This window comes from Micropterus salmoides, unplaced genomic scaffold (assembly GCF_014851395.1).
Source record: "Micropterus salmoides isolate LMB-PRFRI ecotype aquatic unplaced genomic scaffold, ASM1485139v1 Ms_hic_scaffold_12, whole genome shotgun sequence".
Classification (NCBI taxonomy): domain Eukaryota; kingdom Metazoa; phylum Chordata; class Actinopteri; order Centrarchiformes; family Centrarchidae; genus Micropterus; species Micropterus salmoides.
The window spans coordinates 7,159,423-7,183,583 of record NW_024040263.1 but is presented as its reverse complement, the minus strand read 5'-3'; the positions used below and the strand labels follow the sequence as shown (position 1 = coordinate 7,183,583).

The following is a 24,161-nucleotide window of genomic DNA, read 5'->3' as shown; positions in this document are numbered from 1 at the left end:
CACTGCACTGGACTAGCGTGTGATGTAGTTGTCTATCCTGTGAAGTGGTCGAATTCTTACCTGCGGTTCTCCCGGCTGTTATTGAACAGCTTGATCATGTCTGACAGAAAGACCCTGCGCACCTCCATTGTCTCGGGGGATGGGGGAGAGTTCTTCAGTAGTGCAGCTATTACCTTCAGAATTTCTAGAAATATTAACAGAAACATAAGCAATCTGTTTAAGGATTGAGGTAAAAAAAAACAAAAAAAAAAACACTTTTACAGTTTTGCAGGAAGCGGCTGTAAAATTTAAAATACTGTGTTTTTTTAACATAAAAATAAAATTATACAGTAGCAAGTTTTTTTTTCAAGGATTATGATAAAAAAAAAAGTTGGGATTTGGAAATAAAACTTGCTTTGGGGCACAGAAGGAGAAACTGCACAACAACTAAATCATACATTGGTCTTAACATGTGCAAATCATTGTGTCACAAACTATCTGAACTCCCAGCTGTACACACCTGAAAAGCTGTGCCTGTGGCAAGAAAAACAGAACAGAGGAGAATAAAAAAGGGCCAGGCCATTGATCTTTATCATACTGTAATGGTTTTGGTATTGTTTCAAACAAGAGCGCCAGAGTCGCAGGCCCTTGTGGAAGGGCTTGGCTTCAGTTAAACCAAAGAGACTGACTGTTTTGATGAATTATCTAGACAATGTCAGTGTCCATTTGCTTTGAGTTGAGAGACGGCAGGGCTTGGATTTCACTTGTCTGTTCAGACCTCGGCGCTAACCGATGCCCCTTTGCCCCGGCAGACGGTTGTGTTGTTTCTACGCCTTAGTCACTCAAATTATGAGTCGCTGAACCTTTACCGCCAGAAAATTACCCCAGCATGTACTGGGAATGAGGATGGAGAGATGGCGTAGTCCCTTCTTTTTTCCATTTGCTCTTGGTTTCTTTCCCTTGAGTTAATTTGAGGGAAACGGTACTTCCTCGGTTTGTTTGATTGGCTCTGACGTTACTAAAGACTGCAATCAGGGGGCCATTTTGGGAGTTTGTCGCAGATTAAATCAAGAGAACGCACGGCAAAGGAGAAACAGACCACCTCTCTATGTTCCATAGAATGTGCTCAAATGTACAAACCCATACACAGTGTCTATGATATATACCGCCTGTCTAGGATGGTTGGGTAGCAGAGTTTTTAACACAATAAAGGCTTAAGATAATCAATGTGTGACTACAGCAGGACTTTGTCAGATTAAGGCTGGTTGGAAGTAAACCTTGGTTGTGATTATACCAAGGGCTTGGATTTCAAACTGATTAAAGCTGTTTTGCAAGTGCGTGCATGTATGCATGTGTGGAAGCACCAGTATAAAAGAGAGGGGCATGTTTTCTTCTCTTAGCTGAAATGAATAGTTAAGATTTCAACATATGAAAAGATTTTGTGAGCTGACGTGAAATTGGAGGCAAGTAACAGCCTGAAAATATAAGATGCAAACACTGATCAAACCTTGGAGTCACCATTTCAGCTTAAGCTGCCGCACATAAAAAAATGAGTACTGTATTTTTATGTACGTTTATGAGTATATATTAATACAGTACATACACATACGCACAGTATCTGTGCATTTAAATATATTTCTCTTTACATTGGCATAATGTTATTTAAATTGGTTTGATTATTGTTATGATCAATACAAATCATATTATAATGATATCATATTATAAATTATAATATACATAAATATATGATATACCAAGTGTGATGGTAAAATATAAAAACATTTAGATAACAATATTAAATATTTACTCCACATACAAATACTGATAAACATTATGTTTTAAGCAAATGCATTAAAACAAACTAAATTTATTTAATTTATGTAATTAAATAATTGATTAAATGTATTCAATACCTACACAAACATGATATTTTCTACACACTGAATGAAGTGCAATTTCATAACATTTATAATTCCTTTATATGCAAATTAATCCTGACAAAACATGATACCGTCTTCCCATAAAACTAGAAGATGTATGTACATTTGTCAAAGTGTTTGCACAATCCTCGTCGTAGGTTTACGTCTGACGTTCAGTTGTATGAAAATACACTCTGGCTGCAAAATTTATGTCATTCATTTGTTTGACTGTATACAGCGATTGCACAGTTCCATGGGGAATATCCTCTAGTGCCAGAATGGAGCAATAGGTATGTAGAGGGTATGCTGCAGGGGATGATTTAGGAGAGTAGTGTGGCGCAGAGGAGGCACTTACGTGGGTTGAGAATCTTCACAGTGGAGTCGGGGTCCGGATGCTGTTTATGGATCACTTGAGTGCAGATCTGCTCTGTAAGAATCTACCAGGGGACAGAGAGAAGATTCAAGTCATAAATATCCACATCGGTCTCAACAATAACAGAGAAACAAACCACAGTATGGATACACAAAGCTGTGTATACGTTTCACCATCACGTCGTATATGCCTGAATAATTGTCAAATCAAGTTTCTGCAGGTGGTCAACCATACAATTTATTTAATAAGCTGACATGTTAAATAATAAAGCAAAAGAACAGAAAATTAGACAAAGACAAAGTCAGTTAACAAGGCGAAAATAATTTCAACTAAATAAATCTTGGCATGTAGTTGCTATTTCAGTCCTGTAAGCACAGGCCTGGAGTGTGTACATATGCAGAGGACTGACCTCAAAGAGCACGTTGTAGGTCGTCATGCTGAACTGGCTGGAGTGGAGCATCAGGCGCTCAATGAGCAGGGAGAAGAGGCCATGACTCAGCATAACTTCAGATTTCCTCCTGATCAGGATATTAGGAGGTCAAAGGTCAATCAGTAAACATCAGTATTTGGCAGACTGTAGTAGATAGTAGACTGTAGTATCGTAAAACAATGAAGCACCTCTTCTAAATTGAACATGCTATACAAACACACTGAAATACTGTCATTTGTATTTGATCAAATCATATTGAAAATGTTCTGGAATATCATTCATTTTGAGAAAGGACACGTGCAAACTCTGGAGTTTCTGATGAGTCAAATAATAGCAGGAGTTGAAATTTGTAGGAGTGTAAATCAGCTGAGCTCCAGCTGATATTTGACATGCAGGAAATTAAATTGAATCCCTGCTGACTAAGTAAGAGCAGTACATCACAGAGAAGTCTTTGTTGCTTTCATCTCTGACTGTGGATCAACTCCAATTTTAGCATTGCTGCTCAGCTAAAAATGGTGGACTGTTTGCAGACAGTCTCACGGTCAATCTTGCATCTGGATCACAAGGCTTCAAAACGGTTGCAAATACACGACTAGAATTGTTTCTGGTACTCCTATTTCTCCTATAACGGTGCAGACACTATAAAGTGGTGGTTACTGGTGACAATTAAGTAATGAACAGCTTGCTATATGATCTGACCCACCCAAAGTACTACTGGACATCATAGCAAGTGTGTGCTCACTGGACTTTGGTGCAGCACTTAACATTTGACTGTCATCTGACAAAAAAACAGCTCACAAGTGAAAGATTGACATCAAAAGAATGTTCAAAATAACAATAAAGAAGGGGCGGTTAAATGCACAATAATTCATTTTAGTTTATTTTGACATGATTGTATTACTATACACTATATAAGTGTGTACTTTTATATATCATCATATAACAATTCTAGTACAGACAGAAATTTTCTAAACTACAATTATACACTTTTTGATTTTAGACTGTACTTACTTTGGTGGCAAGTGTTTCACAAAGTAGCCCATTACTTTGAGGGCCTGCACTCTTATTCCTTCACTTTTTGAGGCCAAAAGCTTGTAAATCACACTGTGAAAAAAACAACATTAAAGTAATTTAAGATACATTTTAATGAATAATTAAAAGGTAATATTTGAAGTATATAATTAACACTACACACTTTCCATTAGAGATTTAGCAGTACAGCTTGCACCCTGTTCTTGCCAACACATTCTCAAAATATAATTTAAAAAACAGATTCCACAATAAAAAGTGTTGCATAAAACTTAAAATAACCAGCTCCAACTTCGAGCAGAAACATACTAACAAAACTATGAAAACATTTGTAGTTAATATAAACGGTGTTCATTACTTAATCCCATTGCGCTGGTCAAAGGCCTGGACCATAGACCCAGGATGTTCAGACATCAGAGCCACCAACAACTGCAGGACATCCATGAGATTGTCATCCTGTGGGACAGCGTGGAAAAAATACTGAATCTATTGAATCTGAAGTGAGTGGGCTTTTGATGGCATATCTTAAATTATGAGGAAGGCTTAGTCAGCTGTACTTGTCAATACAAGATAAACACAAATATATGGGCATCATTCATTGCTATTTATTCTTGTGATGTTTAGTATTGGCAGCAGCAGCAGTAACAGGAGAAGGAATGGTTGTAAAAATTCAGTAGAAATAATGTAATACATCATAAACATCTGAATTAAAGAATTACAATATGTGCTCTATAAAATGAAGGGCTGCTACATGTCGGTGGCTTTTCCAGGCAATGCTGTAATCACTCTTTATTCTTACAAGGTTCAATGCGTTACTGAGTGATCTGACTGCTTCATTTGTTATGCATCACTCCACTGTAAACAAAACCATTTCTGTCAGGAGTTAGGACCTCTGACTGGCAGACTTGGAAAAATAACAAGGAACAGTGACGCTGCCTTTAGCAACAGGAATTGCTCTTGCTCTGCATATCAGATGGTGGGAAGACAAAGTACAGTGCAGTAGTGTTATGTTGCCATCTGCTGGTGAGGTCTCTGCTAGGCAGTGCTGCATGAACAACAGTAAACATGCTTACCTCATGCATGGTAAGGAGGTAGCTCAGGATACTCTGTAGCTCATCTTCCTTCACTCCATAATCCTAGAATGTAATTACACAGATTATTTCACAATTGTATGTTTTACTCTCTGCATAAGCCTTCCCCAGACAGTCCATGTAGACCTACTGTATTACATCAGCACAAAGCTATCACCCTTGCTTTGACAAACAGTACATCAAACGAATCACAACATTTCTAAATATAACCAGATATCCTGATATTAACAATGTGACTGTATTTTGGGGTAGACTCAGAGCATTGCAAAGATATTTTATGCACAAAAAATAAAATAAACAATCCCACGTAATGTGAAAATGATATAACCAGACATTCATTGTTAATTTCCCTCTAAGATGAGGAGATGAAGACATGACAACATCACAATATCAATCTCCCATCAATAGATTTCCAGGCTTTATGTGGTTCTATATAGATAAGAACATTGTTAAAGCAAGCAGAAATAATTAGATATATTACCATTTACCATTCAATAAAATCTGATCTTCCCAGTGTACTTTTTTGTAGTTACTAGTTTAAATTATCCTTAGATATAAAAAAAAAAATAAAAATAAAAAACCACAAGCATCCACATATATTATTTACTGCCAGCATATCATCTAGCAATAGGCAGATGTAATAAAGGTTAAAGGCTTTAATCACCCAATCTGACATCTAATGAGAATCAAGAGTAGTATAAAGGGTTGGGGGTAGTCTAGCATTGGCACCATGAACTTACCTTCATTATGAGCTGCTTGACAAACAACAACAGAAAAGCTCGCAAAGAAAGGATCTCCTTATGGTTTGGCCTTGGACCATCTGAAAATCCAAGCAGCAAACAATGGCTGTTGAAAGTGGCTAATAAATGAGCAACTGAGCACAATCCAGAGAATACAACAGAATAAAGAAAAAGAATAGCACGAAAAATTAAAAGATTATCAATCAATTTTTTCCTGTTCTGCACCCGATTTATCACTGGAAGGTCATGCATTGATGAAATGTAAATGTTGGTGCAGTGTGTTTATACACAAATATGCATGTGAAGTCAATCCATGCATGCATGATCTGTACATGAAAGGCAGAGCCAGAAGAGGAATGGGAACACCATACATCAGTAGTGCGCCATTACTGCATAGCATTACATATATACAGTAGATTTTAGCATTTAGTGTGCACCCTCACCTAGGCCTTTGGGCACGACTCCACTGCGGTCTTGTGGGTTGATAACCCAGTAGTAGAATTTCAGTGTATGCATGATCTGAAGTACAGTGCCAACCCTGCGAATGGTGTTGTAGATAGTCACTGTACTGATGAACTCTGTTGCCAGGTAAGTGTAGAGTGTAAGCTGCACCTGCAAAAGACAGAGCACATATGAAAACACACACACACACACACACACACACACACACACACACACACACACACACACACACACACACACACACACACACACACACACACACACACACACACACACACACACACACACACACACACACGCACGCACGCTTGATCGTTTGAGTGGAATAATCCAGTTTTAATGTGCCCTAGCTTTTTGTTCCTATGAGAAGAAAGTGGAGGCTTCCAAGCCCCTAAGGGTTGCAGACAAGCCATTCTCATTTAAATAGCAGTCACTGAGTCACAGGTGGGTGGATAACCTTGAACTCTCAGCTGAACTCTGAAACACTGAAAATAAAAAGTAGGGCAAGACCATAAAGAGCAAGAGCAGGTGATTATGACTGCGAAGGTCTATGCACACAACTGTATGTGGTAAATTGCATGTGTGTGTCCTACATATGTGTATCTACATGTCTATACCCGTATCTCCATCTTTACAAGTGTAACTAAATGCAAAGGAATATGCTGCTGGTATGTGTGTAATCATGTTACCTTGGCAGGGGCATGGACCCAGATGGCAGGGTTGAACAGAATGTGGTCGCACAGCTGCTTGAGCAGCAAGATGCCATTCTGCAAGTTGCTAAGGTATCTGGAAAAGGCCAGGACAATGTCCAGGACGGGTCGCGTCACATGCACCTTGGAAGACTGGAGCGCAGACAGGGAGACAGAAAGTGCCACAATAGGAGGTAAAAAAAGGAGAGGATTATATGTCAGTAAAAGGAGTCAAAGATATCGAAAGCAGAAAGGGGTGATTGAAGTACAACACAGAAAGGGGAAAGAAAGGACAGGATCAGGAGGAGCTCCTCTTCTGCCTAACAAGCACACATGCCAGCTGTGACCTCCAAATACAGCTGAGGGAAAACCATGTCTGTCTCATATTAAGTGTTGGTGAGGACCTGAGTAAGTCTTCTTTGGCAGCTGAGCTAATTTGTGTTTGTCTCACCTTCTCCAAAGCGTAGCCAATGACGAGAAAGCCTTTGCAGGCCAGGACCTGCTCTTGCATAGCCACTGAGTTCTTCAAGAGCTCCATCACAAAGGATAGCAAAGTGCAGCTATGAGGTCAGACACAGACACAGAGAGAGAGACAGAGACAGAGAGAGAGAGAGAGACACAGAGAGAGAGACAGAGACACAGAGAGACAGAGACAGAGAGACAGAGACACAGAGAGACAGAGAGAGAAAAAGTTAGACAGTGACAATAATCTATGTAAACTGCTGACAAAGCCCTGACTGTGAAGGGCATATCCTACATGAATAGTGATTGAATGAGGGTGTCGTGTCCCCGTTGTGTTAGGAGGGCAGATTCTAGTTAGCAAATCCTTTGAGGGCAGCAGATACAACAACGATGCAATTTTCAAGCAAGATGGCCTCACAGCTTTCAAGCTCAACTTTACATCAGAAGTAGAAAAATATAAAACGAAGTGCTTTTAAAAAGTTACTGTAGGTCACTTTTTGACAGTGGTTTTGCTAATTGTAATGGCATAAACAATTGTTGACAGCATTGCCTAAAACCAGCAGTAATGGTCAGAAAATAATATACTACGTATACCTATATATATTTATTTTACCTCAACAAAATGTTCCAATAGAGCAGTACATTTTTAGTTCACAATTAAGATCGAACGACTCATGTGCCTATGCATACAGCTCAGACAGTAATCTGAGGGGAAACACTGGGTTCAATATCACCTTAAAAATAAGGATATCCTGACTTCTGGTCGCTCTGGGCAAAGTTCAAAAAGGACTAGGTCCTACTTTTCCTCATTATACAGCTTGATGGCATCTTTTCCTTACCCTCCCTGCCTGGAGAATGCCCGCATCTTTCAAACTCAACACCCACGGTGTGTAATGCCGGCTTTCCTTCAAATTAGTGGAGTCCCACTAATTATTAATAAATATCTAATCTTTAATTTTCTTGTACTATAATAGTCAAAAATTGACAGTGTCTTCAGAACATTCCTAACACAGAAATGCACCCACATCAGGATTACCGCACAATTGTTACTCTAGAGTAAAACAATAGCACTGTAGTGTAACTGACCGACTGTGTACAGCCATGAACCTATCAGCCTTAATTTTTACCCTTTGTAACATATATACTATCACAATGAGCTGCTGATGCAACAAAACAAAATCCTGATTTAGTGAAGGATAAACAAAAACTACAAGTTGTTTAGTGTTCCATTAAAGTAAGTGTGTGTGTGTGTGTGTGTGTGTGTGTGTGTGTGTGTGTGTGTGTGTGTGTGTGTGTGTGTGTGTTTACCAGACAGAGGTGTCCAGCTCGTGGCTGGAGGGCTGGTAATAATCCAGCTGTGCAAACAGAGGGAAGAGGACCTGTATGCCTCCAATAGAGTGTATGCCGCTCTGGACTGAGTGAGTCACCACGGCTTTCACATCCTAGTGAAACAAACACACTTGGCAACATTTAACACAGCCAGAATTTGCATATTGGTCATACAGGTATCTGTTGTGACGATCATGGTCATGTACTCTAAATAAGCAGTCATACATTAATAGTCACAACCGAACAAAACGGGGATTGTTTATCATACACCTTTTATCTTTTTACAGGCACAAACTGTAACGGACCCTTTGAATCTGTGACTCCTTATATGTAATCGAAACTTAAACAATGGCTTTGCCAACATGTTTTGCAGCTTCCATTATAAATGTTTGAAAGGGTAAATACAATTCAAGATGTCAATACTGAGTGTTTTGTTGACTAGTAACAAACATTCATACAAACATATAGGATAAGGCAAAACAACTTATGTTAAATGTTTTGTAGCCTGGTGCATGAGCTGGTCTCTGTTGTTGTATGTTGCAACACCAGTAATGGCTTAGCCAAACCTTTTCCTCTCTATAGGCCTGGAATTTTTTGAGGATGGCATAGCAAAGCAGAAAATATAGGTCGCATATTCATTCATATTTCACACTCTTCTGTGTGTTTTTGTGTGTGTTGGTGTGTGTGTGTGTGTGTCTTTGAGTGGTTGAGGGATCATATGTGTGGCAGCAAAAGCCTCCCACACAAAGGAAACAAAGCATCGTCTTTGATGAGAGGGCATGAGAGAAAACTCAATTAGTGCTTGAGAAAAGACAACCCAACGTGAGTGAAGAAACCTTATTGTGTTGTTGTGTGTTTGCATGTGCACATGTGGTGTGTGTGTGTGTGTGTGTGTGTGTGTGTGTGTGTGTATTTGGAAGCAGCATATGGAAAACTTCCACAAAGTTCACCACCTACTTCTAACAGTAAAAATGCACAATTACTTGAATGTAATTCCAAATCAAATCTCAGTCCCAGAGAAGGCTAAATCCATAATTATAGCACCAGGATGGCATTTTTCAGCAGCTGCAGCAGCCTGGCTAGCTCAACACATTTGTACCTCTGCCCTAATGAGGCTATTAAAAAAAGATGCTAACTGGGCCACTTTCATTATCGCAAAAGAAGAAAGAACAAGTAAAGAGTAGTACATTTGGAACAGAGGGAGGGAAGGAGCAGCCGCGCAGCTGGTGAATGAATTTTGTACTGAGATTGCTTTAACATGGGTGCAGAACGGTGACTTTAGGTTACATTTAAATAATGGCAATCCCAGCAAGTGCAACTGCAATTCCAAGGGGGATGGCTATCACCTACTATACAAGCAAAATGTTTAATCAGAGGCGTAATTACCTGCAGCATGAGTGCATGGGGTGAGTGGACAAAAATGGAGGCGTTGTCCTTGGGAGAGGACTCAAGGCAGAGCTGGGCATCTGTGGCGCGAGGGTTGTAAGTGAAGGCAATACTTGAGGACAGCTTGCCGTCATACAGCAAGGTCTTATGATGCTCCGCAAACAGCAAGTCACTCTCAGCCTTGTACTTGAATGTGCCCTGAGGAGATGAAGGTAGAAGGGAGAGACATTTAGTGTCAGAGAGCATAATGGAACCATAAAGAGACAGACAAACTATATAGTATCATATTTTATCCCCACACATGTCTAAATTACAAAATAGCAGATTACTTCGAGACTAACAAAAGTTAAGTGCCATATATTCTCTGCTACAAATATGTTGCAAACAAAGTTATCTGTTCAAAAAATATTTTTTTGTATATTGATTTATGTGTTATATGAGTTTGGCTTAATGTACAATTTAAACTTGTAAGGACATTTATGTGTGTCAGTGGATGCATCAGGGTGAGGGTCGGTGTGTAGCTGTCTCTTGTTTTTGTATATACTTGTTCTGAAAGTTCAAAATAAAATACATGTCTTTTAAAACTTTACTTATAAAATACTACACTTAAGTTTAAGGATGAAATGCATGTATTTCCATATGTTTTTGGCAAACATGGCAGAGCATCTATTGTCAAGTTTGTTATGTCATCTCACTTTGTCGTAGATGGAATCCAACTATCTAGCAGAGGAAAATATCACGGCCTGACCAGTTAGAATGCAAATAATATATTGTTAGGTGTAACAAGACATCTGATTAATATTTCTCATTAGACAATGTAAAGTTTATCCAACCATGTTAAATTTTCCCTTTATTGTGTTTCAGGAAGCTCTACCATATATGAAATTGTATGTTACATTTTTAAAACAGTACAGATTTCAGCTTAATAGAATAAATGAAGATGATCATAATGCATCCATTTGCCTGTGTAAGTCTATATTAAATGCAACTTCCAACCTGGTAACCTGGACCCAGCTGATAGATTGCCAGAATCTGAGCAGCGCTGAGAGCCTCTCCAAAAAGATAAACTGCCCCCATCTGTCCACAGAACACACGGTTGGCATCTGCCGTTTCCGACGATCCCAGGAAACACTTGTCAAACGTCTGCAGCAGAGAGATGCAAGTAGAAGATGTTGAAGGTAAGATTGAAGAAAGCAGAAAAGAAAAAAAACAAAAAAAACACAGAAATAGACAGTTAAAAATGAAAAGTAGGAAGGAAAAGATGGAGCATGGAAGGAAGGAAGGAAATAAGGAATTAAGTCAGGAAGGAAAGAAGACCAAAAATAGCCAGAAACAACAGAGGGGAAAGGCGTATTGATATCAACACTAGCTATAAATGGCAACACACAGCCTCAAACTACAGTATAAGCAGACTGTAGCTAACACGATAATGTTCCATCTTACTCTGGTCACGGTTAATGAGGCATAAGCAGAAGTGTTGAGAAGGATGAGGCCACATCTCAATCAAGTCTAATTAGTTTTCTGACATGTTGACACATCTAGAGGATTATACAATACTGTGGAGGCATTTTCATTCATAAAAAAAATTTGATTTAAGAATCTCATATCGCAGCACGACAGAAAGCAATCCTGGGGACTGTGACAGAGTTCATACGGTAATGTGGGAGAGGAACAGGGTGTGTATATGTCGTTATTTTCCACTGCACTATCCATGCTGAAAGATGGAGAGAATGGTTTCTACACTGAGCCCTCTGAAAGCAAAGACTGAGATTAGATATATCTGTGAGCGAGAAGGGCATGAGAGCAGTTTTTGGTACACACTGAAATTGATATTTGACAGAAAATCTGTTTTGTGCACCCACATGCCCAACCCTGATGTAGACATATACAAGAAAGCAGGTGGTTCATGCAGCAATATTTGTGGGTTTGCAAATACACGCAGAACCCAACAACTCTTCCACAGAAATGGCCTGCGTACAGAAATAGTTTGATATTTTGGGAAATATGCTTATTTGCTTTCTTGCCAAATGTTAGATGAGAAGGTTGATACCACTCTTGTGTCTGTGTGTTGAATAAAAAGCTACAAACAGTAGCCAGTTAGCTTAGCATTAAGACTAGAAACAGTTAGCCTGGCTGTGATCAAATGTAACAAAATCCACTTACTATTATTAAAGCTCACTAATTAACATCTCTTGTTTGTTTAATCTGTACAAAAACCAAAGTGTAAAAATGAAAAGCTATGGTTTTAAGGGAGAGTAAGCTCCGGACAATTTCTTGGCTGGCCACAGTGACTTCCCATTTCAAGTCTTGACAGGCATAAGAGTGGTATAATAATAACTTAATGATAATTTTCTCATTAAACTCTGATTGAACTCAAAGTTTTCAAACTCTGAGACTGTGGTTCTCCCTCAGACAAAGCTTGGAAAAGGCTACTCTTTAGTTTACTCGCTTAGTTTTGCTCAATTCCTCAATGCCTGTAAGATCATGATTATGTTATTTGTTCCCATAGACACTCAACAATTGAGAAAGATAGCCTAATATTGCTGTTTGACATAACTTCACGCTTAAATAGCGTAATGTATTTAAGGCATTTATTAGTTTCTGACAGATAAGTGGGAAAAACAGTTCCCCAAACCTACTGTATGTCTGTCTCCATCTCTCTCTCTTTAACCAAATCGCGCACATTTAGGCTGTTCTATGTGATCTTCTTTTCAAAACTAATTTAATATTGTTTCACTTCCATTAACACAGTCTCACACTTTGAAAACCTCTGTTTTAACCAATTGTCCATGCGAAATTGGTCAGGTATTCAGATATAAATCTCCTGATTACTTGTGGTGCCCCTAACTGAGTGATTCACAAACAGTAAAAAAAATAAATAAATAAATAAATTCAATTGTTGCTACTTACGTCACTGGTGTTGACAAACCAGGCGATATCTCCAAAGGAGGCCAGTTCCCCGTTCACATAGCAGCTAATTTCACTGTTTTTCCAGCGGTTGTAGACGTGAACAAGAGTCACCATGTACCACTGAAACGACAAAAAGAAGCAGACTCACAATGGAAACTACTGTATATCTCAAGTATCAATCACAGACAACAAGATATCAATAAATCAGCATCTGGTGGGAATCTTCCTACCTTCTGAATTAGCCTTATTCCATCACATTTCAGGACTCAGTCCCCTCAAGCTACAATCTCACCTACTTAGATTTCTGGTTTTCGCTTTCAACCAGTGAAATAGGTTACCAATGTTATCACAGTGAAATAGGTTATTGTGGTTTCCTCCGGACATGAAAGAACAGGCATTAAAAATAGAGTAAAAAATCAACTAAAATGAGTACTGAGTCCTCATGAGGTTTATTGAGGTAAGGTGGTGCGCTTTCATGCCCAGGGGAAGGAGGAGGATGTTTCAAATTGTCCACAGGCAAAGCATCTTTCTGTCTGCAATGGTCTTCAGTGTGTGCTGTGCCTGGAAGGGACTGAGAGTAGCGGATAATCCTTCTCTCCCATCGCCCTCATTCCTCTTCCTTCCAGCTTTGCTTCTCCCCAGAGTCAGGTAAGACGTGACAGTTATTTCTTACAGCAAGGGCTATATTTATTGTGTGCACCCGTGTTTGTGTTTGTGTGTGTGTGCATGTGACTGATTATGTGTGTGTGCTGACATACGATTTCTGTGATCTAGTTAGAGACATTTCATTGATTTGTCTTTTTATGTGCATGAATATCTGGTTTTGCCTGCGTTAACAAAACCAGTATTGTGCGTTGTTTTTTTTTGTTCCTTTCGTACCTTCTGTGGTTTGAAGTCGTACTTTACACAGTGCTGGAATCCTTTCCCCTTGGATTTTAATGAGGTCACTATTAAACAGCCGCCCACAAAGTGTGCAGAGTAACCCAGGCCTTTACTAGTGCGAAAACTGAAAAGAAATCAAGGGACAATACACAGCTTTAGTTTCTGAGTGAGGCTACACATTTTTATGCTGACTACATTCAATGGCAACATGGGTTCTTGTGTCCAGTACATCATATAAAACACTTCACAAAGGGTCTCAAAGGATATAGATAGCAAACACTTATTTCTCAACTTCAAACACATCATTCTCCACATCCCAGTGTGATGGGGCCCCTGTGTATGATTTATTGAATTAATTTCTTCTTTAATTTTTTTATTTTTTTAAATGGCACATGGCTGAAGATTAGGAAGGAAGATTCTCTCAAGCAGCTTATTGGCCAAGCACCTTGCTTATGATTTTAACAGAAGCCCAAACGGATTCCTACGACGGCGTTTTAGGGCCATTTTAGATTAAACAAAATAAATTACAGAGTCAACAGAGGGGAGAAATATTCCAAGGAAAAAGCAATACATTTACAAGAAAAGCATTCTGATATTCTCTGACATTACAGTGGTACAATTATGAGAAAAGAACTCAAAAAATAGTTTTCCACGTTTTTTTTTTTCAGTCATTAATAATACAAGAAAAGAGTCAGTGCAGACATAAGAGGAGAGGTGGAGCTTTCAGACAGTTAGGCAGATATGTACTGCAACAATGCCACTTAAAAGCATGTGTCACATCATAGTAATTTATAAGTGTCTGCAGCTCTTCCCCAATTTTTTATGCTTTTGGTCTTTGAACAATCTCATACTGGTTGGTGAAAGTATCTTATATGACAGCTGTTATGAGTTTCTTTCTCATAAATTTATTACTTTAATCTCAGAGAATATCCAAGTTTTTTCCCAAAAATCCACGACTTTGATCTTGGCTGGAGGCTGCACATTTTGGGGATTCAAAAAGCATTTAAGATATATCTTGATTATACCGTGGACATGTAACATGCATCCACACTTACACAAACAAATTTTATTCAATGCACCTGTGTAACACAACATTTCATTTAATTTCCCCTCTCTTTGTATTATTTACAATACAAATGAAATGCAGACCCGGTCTCCCCGGATAACACAAAAAGATAAAGGTTTAGGTCTAGTGGTCAAAGGATGGTATTGGTACCTACCAGTACAGGTAAGGCTTGTCTTTGTCTACATTGATGTTGTTGAGAGGATCCATGCGGAGCCATGTGTGGAATGTGAACCCATTCTGGTATGGCCATTTTGCTATAGGAGGCAGGGCTATAGCCTGTTAGGGAGAAAAAATAACAGAAGAAAATCAAACATGGCATGAGATGTGGGTCCTGGCCAGCTGTGGAACTAAAGGACCCACATAAAAAACTGTTTGCTAGTACAATAGATCAGACTGAAAGCAGAGGAATTCATGTTGCAAGGCCACACGAAGTGTTTGGCAAAGAAATATCAAAGCAAACATGCTCCCCACTAAAAAGTTAGAAACCCCTTGGTCTCTGTGTGCGTGTGTGTGTGTGTGTGTGTCTCAACAGTGTGCTGACAAACACACAAGGCAGACTCATAATAGCACTATCACCATGGCGATGGAGGGTTACCTACAGAAGCTGGCAACTACGCACACACAGAGTATATAAAGGGCCTAACATAGACTAATGCAACATTCACTGTGGGGCACAGATTCACACACAGGAGGACAACTTTGTGTAAGATTTACACTTGATATAATAAAATTTTGCTTCATGCTACAATTGTCCATTTGTCTTTTTCACACAAAAAAATCCTCAAGACACTGAACAGGTTATAAACTGTTTAGTTCCAAAGACTTGATTACAGTTCACAATTCATGTCATTGTGATGTGTTATGGTATGAGAAAATCACCTTAAAATGAACATACATACTGGCATGTCACATCATACCCTGTGGCGGGAAGAGGAAAACACTGTGCGCCTTTCAATGAATGTGGTGAATGATGCGCGTGTGAGGCAAAACAAAGCCTTTGTGGTAGTAGTTTCATTGCAGTGAAAAACTGAACTGGAGAAAGCCATATATGCGTAGAAAGCAGTAGTCGCAATAAAAATTGGTAAAACATTGTAAATTTAGCTTGATTTTGATATACACTCACTGGCCATTTTATTAGGTACACCTGTTCAATTGCTTGTTAACACAAATAGCTAATTAACCAATCACATGTCAGCAACTCAATGCATTTAGGCATGTAGATGTGGTCAATAAAACTTGCTGAAGGTAAACCGAGCATCAGAATGGGGAAGAAAGGGGATTTAGGTGACTTTGAACGTGGCATGGTTGTTGGTGCCAGACTGAGTATTTCAGAAACTGCTGATCTACTGGGATTTTCACACGCATCCATCTCTAGGGTTTACAGAGCATTGTCCGAAAAAGGAAAAATATCCAGTGAGCCAAAGTTGTGTGGACGAAAATGCCCTGTGATGTCAGATGTCAGAGGAGAATGGGCAGACTGGTTCGAGATGACAGAAAGGCACCAGTAACTCAAATAACTCCCCGTTACAACCGAGGTATGCAGAACAGCATCTCTGAATGTACAACACGTCGAACCTTGAAGCAGATGGGCTACAGCAGCAGAAGACCACAGCAGCCGCCACTCTTTGCCCAGTCTGATGAGTCTCGATTTCACCTGTGACATTCAGATGGTAGGGTCTGAATTTGGAGTAAACAACATGAACGGATGGATCCATCCTGCCAGCTGGTGGTGGTGGTGTAATGGTGTGGGGGATATTTTCTTGGCCTCCACAGTCACCAGATCTTAGAACAATAGAGCACCTTTGGGATGTGGTTGAACGGGAGATTCGCATTGTGGATGTCCAGCCGACAAATCTGCAGCAGCTTCGTGGTGCTATCATGTCAATATGGACCAGTCTCTGAGGAATGTTTCAAACACCTTGTTGAAAGTAAGCCACGAAGAATTAAGGCAGTTCTGAAGGCAAAAGGGGGTCCAACCCGGTACTAGCAAGGTGTCCCTAATAAAGTGGCTGGTGAGTGTATATAGCAATCTAGATAAGCTCTTATCCTGTGTTTTTTATTGTGTTTCATCCAATAACACTGGTCATGTGCCATCCTCATAACCAAAATCTAATAAATATGGTCTGACATTTAAATGAACACAATATGCATGTACATAAGGACAAGAAAAGTGTGCAGCCTGCTTTTTCTTGATACTAATGAGGATTCATCAAACAGCATGCTCTTAGACACAGCTCCATTTCTAGATACTTAACATTTACAAAAGTAGAATAGCCTTTGAGACTTGACAAAGGTCTGAATTTTAATGGCTGACTAGAAAATAACCAAGAGAATGTGCAAATCTTATCAATTAGAGATTTGCAATGGCTGGCTCTCACAGGATATCAGTTTAGAAAGCACTTACTATGAAAGGATGAAGAGATCATCATGTAATATTTCTTTATAAAATGTAGAAAATTAGGACTTATTAGAAATTTTGGGAGGCAGTCACTGTGGGGTTCCACATTCTGGTGGCTTGCATTAATATCTAATGAAATCTTGCTGTTCATGTACTGAACCATTCAAAAGAGCAGTCCAACTCTACCCTCTAATTCAGCTCATACTCTATGTGTAAACACACAAAAGGGGATGTGTTTTAATTATGTGGCGCCTTGTTTGGCAATATGTAGTATACTCACAGCTGCATTTTTCCCTGGAAAGCTGAAGAAAGAGTCTGGGCCATTCCTGTGAGCCATGTACTTCAGAACTGACAAAAGCTTCACTGCATGACGAGGCTAGAAAGAAAACAAAAAGGATCATTTTAACAGGCATACACTTGCACGCTAAAGCAAAAGAATTATATACACTTAAAAGTTGCATGCATCCACAAATAATTAAAATTAAGTACAGCCTTGGTTCTGTTTGTTCTAAATTTACCTCTCAGACTTTTCAGACTTTGACATACGGAGAGATTTACTCAGCAGCACACTGAGAATTCAGTCTCTTTATAATTTACTGATTCTTGTTGCACTGTGCAGTGCGAGGTACACACATAAAATAAATATGTTGCGCTAACACACAGAATTCAGTTATTGCAGCTGGATTAGAGTGTTAATAAATCCTATACATTTCTACTATTTTCAACAATGATGTAGTTTATAATTTTCAATATTATAGCACTTGATAGTAAAAGGTCTGCACTCATCCCATACACCCGGTATCCCCTGATATTTCACAAAAACGAAAAGAAGAGAGGAGCGGTGGCAAGAGCTGCTTGAAAAAAGGAGAGTGAGGTAAAATTTAGAAGCATGAAAGCAACTTGCCCTATTTCCTTGACAACTTGATTAGTGTCAGTGATCAATGGGCTACTCTTCTTCGCTTCATCTGTCTGCCTTTCTGTGCCACTGCTTCTGCCCAGGTGAAGTAACTTGTCTTCTGTACACGTATCATACATCCAAGTTCACTATGGCTATTCCCTTACACCCACACACACCCACACCGGCAGCCTATTTTTAGAAAACTATTGTTTTTCAACTGTGTAGCAGCTACGTCTTTTGGCTCACCCCGTTTTTATGTTGTAGTTAAAATAGTAACCTAAATTCTGGACTTGCGTAATCTCTTAAACCACCTAATACTGTAGTGCTGTTTTGGATCTAAGACCACTGTGGAGTAGCAGTCTGGTTTCACATGATTTATCTTGTCTATGGGACTAGAGCACTGGCGTGTGGGATGGCATGAGTTTAAGTGTTGCTAGCACATTCCTCAGGCAGGTCCCAGACAACCAAGACAGATCACCGTGGCATGACTCTGACTCACCCACTGGCCTTTCTCTCCTTGTAGCTTGCTGAAGAAAAGCTTGAGCTCTTTTACTGTGATGCTGTAGCTGGCAAGCACGCCCAACATGTCCACCAGTAGGTCTGAAAGACATACACACACACACACACACAGCAGCGAAGAGGTTCATCACAGCTTGTTAAAACAGAAAGACTGACAAGATACAATAATCTACATAAAAATGAGAGGAAGCACCAAGTGACTGCTGTTTACCAAACAAACTGGATATAATCATTCAAGAGTTGGTCCCTAATTTTAAAAATACTTGTATTACTATTTTTAAAAAATCCAATGATTATTATCTTATTATAATCTTTATTGGCATTTTGATCATCAAGATATTACTGTTAAACCACAGCTACCAGAAGCTCAGTAGCTAACAAATATTTAAAAGAAAATTAGGGTAAGCAAGACCTAAATTCAAAAAATGAAAAAGAGAGAACACTCTGGGAGTCCCAGCCACTGCGTAGCCTAGTTTCATTAGTTATTACTGACCAACGATGAGGCATAGTATAACAGTTCTATGACTAGTGTGCACATGCACTACCCTTGGTTCAATCCTCCAACTATAAGGGTGAGTAGTAGTTACATGTGGCGTGTCCAAGTATTAAAGCTCAGCTGTTCAGTTCTGTACTACAGAATCACAGAAAATTATGTGATGAGAGGAAGAGACGTCTGAAAATCTACTATAGAGTAAGTGCAACATATAGGGTAATATTAACAAGCTTTAAAATAAAGAGCTTAATGTCAGGCATTTTCATCTGTAAATGTCAATCAATCAGTGTTACACTAGTTTTATGAGATTACTTTTATGAGATACTTTGAGATAGGATTTGTAGTGTAGTACATACTACTATAACCATTACTTTCAACTGCCTAGTTACTGCTGGGCTAAATCCCCCTTGCTTCACTGCTCAAACCCTCTAGGCCAGCACTGTTCTGGCTGGCAAAAGTTCACTGAGCCGAACACTGTAGGATTAATTCACACTAATTTGCAGATGGGCAACAGACTAGACTGAGACCCGGGGGAGACTGTACAGGATGATTGTGTCTACTTTCACTGCAACACATCACAGTGCATGCAACAATGGAGGATGAGATCAAAGTAATTGATTACCAGAACAGTGGATAAGAAAGTTTAGAGTTGGTTTATTATTTGTAATACTCTATTTATTCCTGAAGTTGGACTTGCTCCCCCTCCACATACAGGTCAAAGCAATGGCTTGGCATCTCGAGCGGAGGTAATAAAGATTCCTTGTCTTGTCTTGGTCAAAGCACAGTTCAGCAGTGCTTGTTATCATGGGGGCTTGGAGCTGAATAGCCTTTTTAATTGCTACACAAACCAGATGACTTTTCAACTTTTCAGAAAATAAATTAAATTGATAATACTGCAGTAACATAATAGAAAATGTTGCGTCCTATGGCTCCAATGCAAAGTAAATAAAAACTCTTTTTCCTTAAAATGGTCATATTGTGTTCAGGTACATAATTTTATTTAGGGGCTTTCCCAGGATAGGTTTACATGGTTTCATTTTCAAAAAACACCATATTTTTAGTGTGGGGGTGAGGGGAGGCTATAGGCGGACTTCTTGTCACTGTGTGCGTGCTCAGTGTGTTTCTCCACCAGTGTTTTTGAAGGCGCTCCACACTAGCCGCCAGGCGAGCATTATGACGTGTGTTACAAAGTGTGTCCAACGAAGGTTGAGGTCAAGGGCAACAAAGTGACGCAGATAGTTTACGGAAGTAAAGGCTGGACTACAATCGAGCTGTTTTCAGGCAGTTGAGGAGCAGTGTTTTCTGTGGGAGAGGGAAAACGCCAAAATGCATAATATGACCTCTTTAAGGTGCTGTTGTCAGTACCTGCGATCATGCTGTCAGTGGTGGCTATACGCTGGAGCACCAGCTGGATGAGCCCTACATCAGTGCACGCCTGCAAGTTGCGGACGCTCTTCTTGAGGATGGCGGTGAAGATGCTCCAGACCTCTGCCTGACAGGTGGGCTCACACTTGTCCAACAGCTCCACCATGCACACGATGCTCTCGGGTTCCTGAATGATGAAGTTCATCTCAAGGTCAAACTGGCCGCCGACCAGCTGGAGGAGAGATGCAACACAAGAGAGGGGGTGAGGAAGTGAGGGGGGGGGGAGGAATGAGAGAGAAAGTGTTTGGTTTCAGCCAGTCATTGAGTTATTATTACAAAGCAATAAAAAAGCTGCAATGAATTTCTCTTTTAATCACCAGCAAAAGTAAGAGCTTCAAAAAGGCACTAGGCACATGTGTGTTCACATTAGTATGTGTGCACACACTCCTAAACAGATGATTAATCATGCATCTGGGCTGCTGCAAGCCAAGTGGATTAAAGGTCAGAGGGAGAAACTTAGGTCTCCGTCTCTATCTGTATGTCTGTCTCACAGTAGATTCAACCGTTTACAGCTAGCCTCGAGACACTATTATGAACCTAAAGCAAAACAAATATCAAATAAGAAGCCATATCAGTGAAACTAACAGAGACATTCAGACAGACACAAACAGTGAGAAGTGTATTTAGAGGTCTTTTGTTCCTGTAGGAGGGCCCTGGAATACTAACAGCATCTGACACAGCCTTGCAGACACAGACCTAGGTTGAAATTAATTTCCACTTACGACATACAAGGGAATACACAGCAACAGAGTACAGCGATGTGAACATCATTCCAATCGTCCATGCTAAACAGCAGTGGTTCCCAGCATGCAGAGTTTTAAAAAGGTGACCGCTCTGTTTTTCAGGACTTTTTTTTTTAACACTCAGTTTCACCTTGTGTTGGGAGAACACAGCCAATTACACAAGGCTGTCTTTTGAATCAATAACATACAATTATATTAATGGCAAAAAGAAAGAAAGTAAACACACGCCAGCATGTTAGTCAGCCTTAGCAGTGATTGCCATCTTCAGAAGCCAGTGAGGTAGACTGCTTGTCTTATTGCACAGGAGTAATGTATTTTGTGTGTGGAAATAAATTGTATGAGCCATAAATGTCATAATTTGTCACTACTTAATAGTTGTGATGACATTTTTACTATTGAACCCTGCCTAATAGAAAAAGATAAGGAAAATAACAATGTCAATGTCAAATTAATATTGTGAGTAAGGCTGTCATGTTTAGGATCAAGGAGGTGTGACTGTACAAAAAAAATGAACGTGCAATAGCCGTACTTGGCCATTAGACTGGCTGGATGTGAAAACAATATGATTTGGTGTAGGGAATGGAAACTGTCCCATTAAAATGAGTAAGGTTGGATTAACACCGTGTGTGTGTGTGTGTGTGTGTGTGTGTGTGTGTGTGTGTGTGTGTGTGTGTGTGTGTGTGTGTGTGTGTGTGTGTGTGTGTTGAGTACAAGATAGGGAAGGAGGGGAAACTGTGATAATGCTGCTGCAACATCCCAGAAGACAGAGGATATAAGGGTGATAACACTGACACACACTCACCTATTGTCCCTTTAACCTCCTCTCACAGATTTCAAGCCTATTTATTTTTCATGTCAAGTATCAACATTACAACAATGAGGTTATTTCCCTTCCTGTTTGAGTAAGTACATTTCTGTTGAACTGTTGATTTATTTATATTGTAAAATGCCTATGTCCTTTATCTCTCACCTTCATACAGTCTTGTTTAAGATGCATTGTAAAATAATTGATTTTGAAGTGACTGCCTTCCGTTTACTGGCGGGGCCAGGCGATTACGCAGGCGGAGTGTTACTTCCGGTGTGGAAAGGCCTTAAGACAGTGAAGATAGCAGCTCTTTTTTATTTCACACAGAGCTCAGGAAACATATTTGCACAGTTTCCAAAAAGTTTTCCACATCCAGTATGGATGTTAAGCACGTGAAGCAAAATGTGTAGTTTATATTAAGATTATATTATCGTGATCGCAATGCTAATGTCCGTTAGCACGTTGATGGAGATTTCCATTATATATTAGCATTGAGCTAACCGTCAAAACGCTTATTTTTTTATGCATTGATATGATTGGCTGAAATATCTATACAGTATCACGTAAAACTTTATAACGATATATAGCTGTATCGATATTTTTGGCACACCCTTACAAATATCCATCAGTTCAAGAACCCAAAGATATTTCTTTTACAAAGAAAATCTAGACATCTATGAAGAAAATGAAACCACAATTTTCCAATTACCAGAATAATTGACAATCACATTTTATTACAATCCATTTTGAGAGGCTTGCCTAGATACGTTTTGCTCGCTGTAAAAAACAAACATTTACTTTGTTGAATCAACCCTTTAATTCATCTCCAATCAAATTGTTTTTAAATCAAGTATTCTCCCATACACCTACTGGTCTCCAGCCATGTAGAGTTTTGCTTTGCTCACATGTCCAGGTTGTGACATTTCTGAGATTGCAGCTGCCACCCCAGAACAATGGAGGTGAAGGGAATTTTTAAATTCAACAACAACGTGTGTTTGCATAAACAATGTCCGAATTACTCTGTATAATCAGCAGAACAGACTTATTTTGTTTCAGTTAAAACGTTTGCTGCTGAATGTTTTAAATGTCATTTTTCCGTATTACGAACACCACAAACAGAATGTCATTCATCACTTTCATATAGATGGGGATATCTCAAACCCAGGAAAACTATCTGCAACTATCTCCCAACATAAGAAGAAAATAAGCTTTTTCATAATTTGAATGCTTCAGCCCTTTAATAAAGCCAGAGCATGTAACGAGCTAAAAGGATACATCTACTGTAGCCAATTTATACCGTACATATGCAGTAGTTTAATATAGATGGTCAAACAAATACCAAGCGTTTAGTGGAATATTAACTAAAAAATGTCAGTTGAAATATCCACGAGCCACCTGCTATGGCAACAAGCCATTGTTGAAGTAAAACACTTCTAATAACACATGCACCAATTTATGCCCCGCTGGCAACCTGTCCTCTTCCCTTTTTTGTCTTTTAGCAAGTCATTGATAAATCACACAGCTCTCTACAGAGTAACATCTATTAACTTGGGAGGCTAGATGCCTCTGCTTGCAGCCTGGTCTGCCATTAATGGATGTTGGGTGCCATTTTGCCACAGCTGATTTATGAGCCTGACACTTTGTGCGAGTCATCCATCCATCAGAGTCAGCTGACCAAAGGGGACGGACGAGGATGGAGACCCAGTGCCACGCTACATGACATACACCTGGCACACATGCAAGGATACGGGGCTGATTTTAGACATGATCTGTCAAAGTTTAGGACAAATAATTACCTTGCCAAATAGCCTCATGGTGTTTGTGGTACTGTTTGTAAAGAGTCAACCTTAACCTCCACGGCTTTGCTTACAAATCACTTGTGGTAGTCCTAATTTCTATTCTAAAAGGTATAATATTTAACATTTCCACATTAAAATAATAAAAATGACTATGTTATATATTTTGTTGAGTAGCATACTTATTTTATTCAAGGTAACTGCATTTCATTTGGTCGCATGTCAATGGCGTCACTCCTTCTAGTTGCTGTAATGTCTGGCAAAACACGGGATACATCAGAGAGTAGAGGAAGGAAGCCGGTGAACGTGATTTCTGCCTGAGTCACGTCAGATAGAT

At 39.4% G+C, this 24,161-nt stretch overlaps 1 protein-coding gene across 4 annotated transcripts in view; it reads right to left on the bottom strand.

Annotated features, from left to right (window-relative positions):
• lrba (LPS responsive beige-like anchor protein) overlaps positions 1-24,161 on the bottom strand; it is a 180,832-nt gene that overhangs the window by 136,399 nt on the left and 20,272 nt on the right. For all 4 annotated transcript variants that reach the window (XM_038713117.1, XM_038713119.1, XM_038713120.1 and 1 more), the window contains exons 2-20: positions 20,421-20,652; positions 18,543-18,643; positions 17,426-17,521; positions 14,902-15,023; positions 13,679-13,805; positions 12,800-12,919; positions 10,886-11,032; positions 9,890-10,087; positions 8,483-8,616; positions 7,164-7,272; positions 6,713-6,865; positions 6,005-6,173; positions 5,562-5,641; positions 4,804-4,866; positions 4,089-4,186; positions 3,713-3,805; positions 2,681-2,789; positions 2,254-2,335; positions 61-184 (exon numbers count right to left, since the gene is read on the bottom strand). In XM_038713117.1, the coding sequence (XP_038569045.1) occupies positions 61-184; positions 2,254-2,335; positions 2,681-2,789; positions 3,713-3,805; positions 4,089-4,186; positions 4,804-4,866; positions 5,562-5,641; positions 6,005-6,173; positions 6,713-6,865; positions 7,164-7,272; positions 8,483-8,616; positions 9,890-10,087; positions 10,886-11,032; positions 12,800-12,919; positions 13,679-13,805; positions 14,902-15,023; positions 17,426-17,521; positions 18,543-18,643; positions 20,421-20,652 (2,357 nt within the window). The remainder of the gene's footprint in view (positions 1-60; positions 185-2,253; positions 2,336-2,680; positions 2,790-3,712; positions 3,806-4,088; positions 4,187-4,803; positions 4,867-5,561; positions 5,642-6,004; positions 6,174-6,712; positions 6,866-7,163; positions 7,273-8,482; positions 8,617-9,889; positions 10,088-10,885; positions 11,033-12,799; positions 12,920-13,678; positions 13,806-14,901; positions 15,024-17,425; positions 17,522-18,542; positions 18,644-20,420; positions 20,653-24,161) is intronic.